This window comes from Dipteris shenzhenensis, chromosome 2 (assembly GCF_047967505.1).
Source record: "Dipteris shenzhenensis isolate YYH24624 ecotype China chromosome 2, Dip_SZ_1.0, whole genome shotgun sequence".
Lineage (NCBI taxonomy): Eukaryota > Viridiplantae > Streptophyta > Polypodiopsida > Gleicheniales > Dipteridaceae > Dipteris > Dipteris shenzhenensis.
In genome coordinates, this window is record NC_141597.1 from 26,056,120 (window position 1) to 26,064,926 (window position 8,807).

The window sequence follows — 8,807 nt, forward strand, 5'->3', positions numbered from 1 at the left end:
ATCTACCATGGTCTCATAGGTCATAATGTCTAATGTTATTTCTAACAAATGTGCAGACATTGTCATCAATATCTTTCAAAACTGGGGATGAGCTCTCCTAAATCTACCACAAGCTAACACCAAATAGTATCTAATGTTATATGCGATAACATACTAGAGCGCAAATGTGTGGAGCATTGCAATTGATAGACAACTTAAGAATCAGATATGTCTCATATAAATTTCAAGAATTCCCATCCAAAGAACAAATTAAATGAAAATCATTCTAGACGTAGCTTTTCAAATTGAAAGTTAGCTTCACTAAAGTTGTATTTTATTTAAAGAATCCAAGTCCAAATACTGTTGTGAAGATGATATCAAACTAAGATTTGATCAAATGTGACTTCCATACTCAACATGGGCCATCGCAGGACAAATACAAGCAACCCCATATAAAGGAGAAGAGCGAGCAACAACCAGGCCAATGACCAACAACACAAGAGTAAAACGAAAGGGTCTATGTCGACCAGACATAGAGGTAGAGGAAAGACAGTATGACGTCGACCTTGAAGACCACTTAGGCTCACCATACCTATCCATTAAACCCCACTTCACCTCACATTATGAAGACCTTACTAACAAGTTAGAGGGGCTCCCCACGCATGCTAGCAAGGCTCAGGTAGCCCTACTAGCAGCGAGATTGCACAGCCCCACAAGTGTTGGACTACTAGAGCATGTGTTTTTTCTGCACTGCAATGCTAGCCCAGCAGCTTGGTTTTAAGCTTTGCTAGCGTAGCCAATTCCAACGCCGAGCTGCTCTGATTGGTTGGCTGAAAGAACGTGCAAGATGTTGGGCTGAAAGAACTTGCGAAATTGTTATCAGGCCGTCATTACTCGCAGTCTCCAACAATCGCACAGCCTTCATGGGGGCGTTCATTTTGCAACGCTAGAGGAGCAACCAAATGCTTGGGCGTGAGGGTTTGCAGGGGCGAGGGGAGGCCCTCTTACACATGCCCCCATAGAAGGTGAAAGAGGGAGGTGATGTGATGATAACATATGAAAAGCTTTGGCTCAAAATATAAAACCTTTAGTCTTTGCTGATCCATCCATGTTGTTCCTCAGCACCAACATATAAAACTCTACATCCTCTCTCTTTCTTAACGCAAGTAGAAAGTTTCTTCTTCCTCTCCTTGGCTTCCATGTAAAACTGCCTGACTTCTCCACCTTTATTTCTTTTTCTTCTTCTTCTTCTTCTTCCTACCTTTCCTTGCTTTCTCTCTATTTGCCTTGCCCTTTGGGAAACTTCTTGGTCTCCGCAGCTGTGCGTACATTTCCATCAGATTCCCGCATTCGCCTTTCTTCATCTCTGCTTCTGACGCTCGATCCCCTCTGCTCCTCCGGCGGTTTCGGGTTTTGGGTTCCCTGCTTCTTGTGGAGTTTGCCCCAGCTTGCCCTCTCACCTTGCCGACTCAACCCCTGCTCCTGCTGCGTCTGCCTTTTCTTGTATCGCTCTGTTCTTTGGGGCTCGATCTTGGTTTCTCGAGCGTCTTCCGATGATGGCCTTTGGCCTTTGCCTTGGTGGGTTGCTGAACGCGATTCTCCTGATGGGTCGTTCTCTTGCGAGTTCGCTTCATCTTACGATTCGTCCTTGAGTTCAGGCAGCTTCCTAGCAATCTGTTCAATCGAGGCGGTTTTACCTAGAACTGCTAACGACCTCCATGCATCTGTTTTAGACTGGACAACTCGAGGCTTTTCCAGAATCTTGCAGAGAGGGACGGAGGCAGCTTTGGTGTTGATGCGTCAGTAAGAATGTCCGCTATGGATGAAGAGGCACAGAAGAGGAACACGGACTGCGTTTACTTTCTGGCCTCACCGCTAACCTGCAAGAAGGTGAGATTTGTCTGCTGTATTCCTTTGCTTTTCTGCTCTTGATAAAAGAAGCACGTTGATTTATCGCTTGGGTTCCTAGAAGTAACTACGTCCTTCTGATTTACTTTGCAAGGTTCCTAGGGTCTTGAAATGAGCTGGGCACAAGCGCTTGACAGTGAATACAGGCATAGTGAGAGCTTTATGATGTTCTTCGGAATGTCTCATTTAAGTAATTATCTTGTGCAGGGGAATGACTGTGAATACAGGCACAGTGAGAGTGCGCGGATCAATCCCAGAGATTGCTGGTTCTGGCTTTCCGGGACTTGTCTCAACGCTAATTGTCCATTTCGACACCCAGTAAGCGTGCTATCCTGCTGCATTTTCTATTTGGAGCACGTTTTGTTCATTTGATGTTATAATTTTCCTGCTTTCTTTGTGTCGTACCAATTACTTGGTGCGAGTAGTAGGGAGGGGAAAGGGCTTTCAACATAGCGTTACAAATAATGTAAGAGGAATGGGGTTGCTCTGCCTTGATACCTAGTAAAGAGCTTGGTTTGTGCAAACCTCCCTTTATCTCTACCCCTTCCATGACGTTTACAGAAAGGTAAGTGTTGGGATGTTTCAATAGTTTTCAAAGGGAATTTTGTCACTGCTCACGATGTTCATATAGTCATTTGTTTTTGTAATAATAAACATGCATCTTTTGTGATCAGAGGGTGAGATTCCTTTGCATTGTGCCCATGGTTTGGACTGTGAAATGTTCAGTACAAGCTTTGTTGCTTGCGTAGCTATTGTTTGTCTTATTCTCTTTGTTCGTCAAGCACGGTGTTCTCCTTTGTTTTTCTCAGATTATGGAGCCCCTGGCAAGGCAATGGGGGTGTGTCCTTGTCAGGAGAGAGGAGAGGATGGAGACTCTTCTCGATAGCTGAGGAGTGGATGGAGGCTTGGGGGTGTGTGTCCTTGCCGAGAGAGAGAGAGAGAGAGAGAGAGAGCTTGCATTGCAGCTCTACTCACAGCAGTTGGTCTCTGTGTTTATGGTAAGGCAAGTCTGGCTAGTACATGCGCCCTGTGACCTGTTCATCGCATTTGAGAATGTCTCACATGTAGGAACACTTGTTTTATTGGCCATTTGAAGATTCTTTGCAGATCTCTGGGTGCGAGAGCTTGTGTGCTGCATTTCTCCCTGATGTTGGGCACTGCATGGACGTGCCTATCTGTGGCATGTGACTTTGCAGCCTCCCTCTTTATTTGGAATATCTTCCTATCTGCCTATTTGCACTGAACTCTCTCACCTGGAGAAGGCCATTTTCTTTGTTGGTTCCCACCATATTTCTTGAAACTCAAGTCGCAGACATTTGTATGCCTTGACTACCTCCAACTTTACCAACAAAAGTGACTTCAGTCTCTCGTCCATGTCCCACTATTTATGATTTCTGTTTTGGAAATACAGGTGCTTGCTTGAAATTTGGTAGAAGCTGGTTTTGTGCATTCAAACTGTGCTTGTATTTTGTAAAGAGGACAAAGTCATTTGCATGTAGGAGTGAGAAGAGTGTAGCTTGCAGCCTAGATCCTGGCACCACTATATATTTGCATCCACTGGTCTAGCTCATCAATAGAGATGGGAACTAAGAGTTGGAGACGGATAACTTCTTGCTTGACCTGTCAATTTTAGATCCTTTTTTAAGAGACCTGCTGCTCTTCAATTATTGCTACATGTTACATTACCATTAGAAATTCACTACCTTCATCTGCAGTATCATGCCATTTAAAGGCCATTATGGTTCTTCTTGCTGCTACATTAAGGACCGTGATTCACAACTATAGGAAACCCATCGTGTGTAAGTGGATTCTGAATCCAGTCCCTCTTTTTGAGCTTGCTTTATGTTGGTTGGAAATTTGCTCTTCTGCTATGGCAACGCAGAGTTCAGAGGTACCTTGACATTTACAGTATGCTTGTGTACGCTGGTGGACTCTTAACCTTTAGTCAAACAAGTATTCTTGGATCTCAAACAATTTTGTACAACGATCAGTGCATCATCGTATTCATCCACCATGCATGCACCTCCTCATAATCAAAACTTCCTCCTGCTGTAAGTAGATGGTAATTTGTTTTCACACGTGTTAAAGACTCATCTAGACATTGCTCTTGGTGAATTTGTAATGTGTTTACTTAGTGTTTTACCCAAATATGCTCTCCCACATTTTTTCTTTCTTGGCTTGTTGAAAGAAAAGTATATGAGGTGACACTTTACTTTATTGCTTAGTATATGATGTGGCACTTTATTGCTTATCTTATGTTTTGTCCTAATTGTGTACGCAAATGCTGATTGACTTTCTCTTGTTGAGAATGCTAACTTTTTTTTGTGAATACTGTATATACCAGCCCGATTATTATTTACTGAAACCAATTTACTTGTTGCAATGCAGCCTCTGGAAGGGAGGCCTGGAGCGCCTTCAGCAACAACACCAACAGCACCAGCAGCAGCAACGGTAGCAACTGTTGCAACAGCAGCGACATCTGGCAAGTCAAGGGTGCCATGTTATTTCTTTGCACAAGGTTACTGTGCTAAAGGTGATAAATGTGCCTTCATGCATGGCCTGGTTCCAGCTGTAACTACAGAAGCTGCAGTGTCTCAAAAGCTATCAAAGCCTGCTTCTGTCAAAGCAGCAGAGCCAAATGATAAGAAACCTCTTGCTAGCAAAGGAAATGGCTCAGTGACATCCAAGCATTCTCCTGAATCATTGCAGCAAATGCAGGGCACTACTACAGAGAGCAGAACCTTAGTAGGCGAAGCGCTGGTATCAAATGCAAGGGCTGCTCAAGACCCAGCATTGATAGCGAATCATATGACAACAAATGGGATGCCTGAGGGCTCTGCTAGTTCAGGACCTGCTAGGCCTCGAGGTCGTCAAGGTGGATCAGGTAATGACAGATCAAGACAGGTTCCTTTAATTGATGAGAGACTTCACCAGATAAAACCTGTGGATTACAACTCTATGGAGGTCCCACTTGAAGTAAACGGAATGCATGAAAATGGAGAGGATAGGTTGGCTGAAGTTGAACCTGGACATGAAATCTTGCATGAAGCTAACTCAGAAGAAGACGGTATTCAAAATGGCAAGGAATCAGAGGAATGGTGGGAAGAATCTTCACCAGGTTTTGATGTTCTTGTGGATGATGGCATTGATCAATTGATCTATGCAGAGGATGTCGACTTTTTATCCAATCATGATGTTGCAATTGAATCGGGGATAGGGCACATTCGAGGAAGGATGATGGGTGCTGATGATCTTGCAGATTTTGATTATGAGCATTCTGGTGCATATGATCAATCTGCTTATTATGATGCAGCAGTTCAGTATGAACTGGCTACATATGATCCTTATGAACAACAGCTAGGTTATGATCATATAAATTCTTATGATCATGTCGGTCATGCTCGTCGCCAGTCAGCTGTTCCCTTCAAGGAAAGGCAAATTAAGGGGATGTTGCTACGAGATAGGCGAATGCTTGATGGAAATATTCGATGTGGTGGTAGCAATGGTGACCTCCGAAACCACATAATAAAGCGCAGAAGGGCAGAGAGGAGTCAAAAGAGTGGGGAGGATAGTTATCGGAGGCGCCACCAAGATGGATTTACCAGTGATATCCCACGCAATCGCAGGCATCATGATGATCATGCAAAGCAAGAAGAAGTGTTGGTCAGGCACCGGATTTCAGCACAGCCAGGGACAAGGTCAAACCGGCGATCTCATGGACGGTCAGAGTCTTTGGGGAAAAAGCGGGGATACCATGATATTGGCTCAGAGTATGAACGAATTAGTGCAGACAGAAGTTCCAACAAAAAGCCACGTAATGTAGATGAGCATTTCAAGGCCAAAGTCAAGCAAAAGGCGCGTGGGCGGCTTGCAGCCGAAGGCGCAGAGTTGTCTGAGACCAGAGGTCATGCGACACTGAATAACAAGAAGGCAGAATCAAAAGTAGAAGAGTCCACATTTGCAGGACCAAAAACTTTAGCTCAGATCAAAGCAGAGAAGATGAGAGCAGTTGGAGAAGAAAGTTCAAGGCCTCGAGAGATGCCTCAAGAACTCAAAAACCCCCTGTCTTGGTCACAAATGAATATCCCAGCAGAGAACCAAGTTGTGCCATTAAGAAGCCAAATCTCTCCAGTGCCAGGTGCTGTCTTTGAAACAGCTCGCAAGGAGACTTCTGTAGGTGAGGACAAAAAGAATATGGGCAAAGGTGCAACTCATGAAGTGTGGAAGACATCTGATTTTGAAGGTCCTAAGCCTTTGAGTGAAATTTTAAAGGCAAAACGCAAGGGAGATGGAGAGCCCAATTCAGAGGATTGTAGGAAAGAGCAGCTACTGAAGGGATCTTTTTGTAAGTCAGAGACTCGAACAATGACTGCAGGCTTCATGGACAGTTTGAAGGTTGCAGCAGATTTAGAAGAGGGTGAACTTCTACAAGACAGAAGTTCAGTTTTAGCGCCCCGTTCATATAGTGTCCATAGACGTGAGACGAAGCATATGGAAGCATCCCAACAGGATTCTACAAATACAAATTACAGGGGTAAAAGTATCCTGCAAAATGATGCACGTATGACTCCATCACTCTTAAACGAGAAAGTTGAACTCAAGGAGGGAACCCACAAAGGTACAGCAATGGAAGAAGTAGGGCATGGGTTGGATCCAACTAATGACGTGGAAGATGGGATAGAAGCTGATGACAATGTTATGGAAGATGTGGAGTTTGATGATGATGAAGATGATGACTTTGCAAAGAAGCTTGGTGGCTTTTTCTCTTAATCTTATGAGTGTTTGCTGATTTCTGTTAAGTGATTTACAGGATTGTCACATCAACAAATTCTATGTTTGAACCAAAGCTGACTCTTCCAGGATCTGGGCTTGCTGATGCATAGTAGCTCTGCCAAATCTGTGAATCGAGCAATCTTGTGTCTGCAAATTAGAGTGCATCAGAAAGACTGGGTTGGATATAGTCAAGAGGAAAGCTACTATCTTTTGGTGAATTTCCTTGGGGCATGGTGTATGCCGCTTTTGTACATGAAGCTATCACCTTAAGCTTCTGCTCACTTCCCTGTAGGTTGCAGTATTAGTTAGCTACTGGGCTAAGGATCTTATTATAGCTATCAGCATGTTATGTGTCTAATGGGCTCATTGGAGTGAGCTGCACACCTCCTATATGTCCCTGTGACATCGTTCCAAGCCCTTTCATTACCACATGCACATCCACGTTGTTTATTGCCGCTGCAAGCCTGCCATGACAGAGCCATTGGTAAACTGTTGGATTACAAGATGTCTCAGCTGTTTTGCTATGTAGCACTATAATTATTTGCAATTTATTGAGCCTTGCAACAGCAATTTTTCATCTCCACCGCAGATGTCCTTATCGATAGCTTGTAAGCAGGCCTGTGAAAGACCAACCCATCAGTTTCTGTTGTAAGAGCCACGATCTCAGAAGCCTAAGAAGTGGAGCATATGTTATAAAAATATGGTTAGCTTGTCGAGCGTGTCAAGGCAAGGTCATCTGCAGAGGCGCTATTGGGAAGTCAGCTTGTTTTTTTCCAAATCTCAAATTGATGAATGGTATTTTGCAGTTGGCATTCCTTTCTTGTTGTAAGAGGTTCAGACTGCTCTTTACTCTGCCCTTTTGCTAGCATTATGCCTGGTTGTCAAACACTAGTTTTTGCAATTGTCCTGCAGCTGTATCAGTATGTTTACATCTTGTAGGTGTAAGTTCATCATAGTTCTGTTTAGTCATCAATTACATAAGTCAACTATGACCCTGGAATCCTGTTTAGTCATCAATTATGTAAGTCAACTATGCCCTTGGAATAAGTGCTAATGGCCTCATTTTTTGTTGTATGCCCTGATTGCCTTGAAACTGCAATATGGGTGGTAGGATTTGCATCCTCAGAATTGATGTTTAGGATTTCTTCCATACGTTGTCTCATGAAATGTAATATTGACAGATCTGTGCGACAAACAATCTCTTGTTGCAGCTTCAGAAGTATGACTTTATATAGATTGCATATTCTTGATTTAGAAAAAAGGAGAAAATGTTGGGATAAGTGTGATCAAGGGCTTGCTTCAATGTTGCTCTATGGCTACTACCATCTCTATGGTGAAGAAATTCCTACCTGGGAGCATCTAATGCTAGGCTAAGCTAGATCTAGAACCTAAATCTCTGATACCAAATGTAGAAACACGTGGGGTAGAATAGATGCATCTTGGCAGAGGAGTGAGAGCACAAGATGTAACCAAAAATGTTGTTCACTATTGATTGTGAGAGAGGTGACTCTCTCTTATAGAAATGGGGAGAAGGTGGCCTAGATCAAAGGCACCTTCCCTACATCAGTGGCAATTAGCCCCTTACATCAGTGGGATTGGCCTAAATCAAAGGAACCTCCCATGTGGGGGCCTTTGGCTTACATCATCACTTAGGTCACACATTAGACACATCATAGTACTAGATGTGCCTCTACAACACACACACACACACACACATGTGACTCCCTTAGATGCACACATGCACCATAGAGCAAGCCCTTGATCACACTTATCCCAACATTCTCTCCTTTTTTCTAAATCAAGAATATGCAATCTATATAAAGTCATACGTCTGAAGCTGCAACAAGAGATTGTTTGTCGCACAGATCTATCAATATTACATTTCATGAGACAACGTATGGAAGAAATCCTAAAAATCAATTCTGAGGATGCGAATCCTACCACCCATATTGCAGTTTCAAGGCAATCAGGGCAAACAACAAAAAATGAGGCCATTAGCACTTATTCCAAGGGCATAGTTGACTTACGTAATTGATGACTAAACAGGATTCCAAGGTCATAGTTGACTTATGTAATTGATGACTAAACAGAACTATGATGAACTTACACCTACAAGATGTAAACATACTGATACAACTGCAGGACAA

At 43.2% G+C, this 8,807-nt stretch overlaps 1 protein-coding gene across 1 annotated transcript; it reads left to right on the plus strand.

The window, feature by feature from the left end:
- Positions 1 to 1,117: 1,117 nt before the first annotated feature.
- Positions 1,118 to 7,409, plus strand: LOC147904548 (uncharacterized). The gene is made up of 4 exons (XM_087387206.1): positions 1,118 to 1,557; positions 1,713 to 1,869; positions 2,095 to 2,205; positions 4,276 to 7,409. The coding sequence occupies exons 2-4, from the start codon at positions 1,789 to 1,791 to the stop codon at positions 6,655 to 6,657; spliced, it is 2,574 nt and encodes an 857-aa protein (XP_087243332.1). The 5' UTR covers positions 1,118 to 1,557; positions 1,713 to 1,788; the 3' UTR covers positions 6,658 to 7,409.
- Positions 7,410 to 8,807: the final 1,398 nt, after the last annotated feature.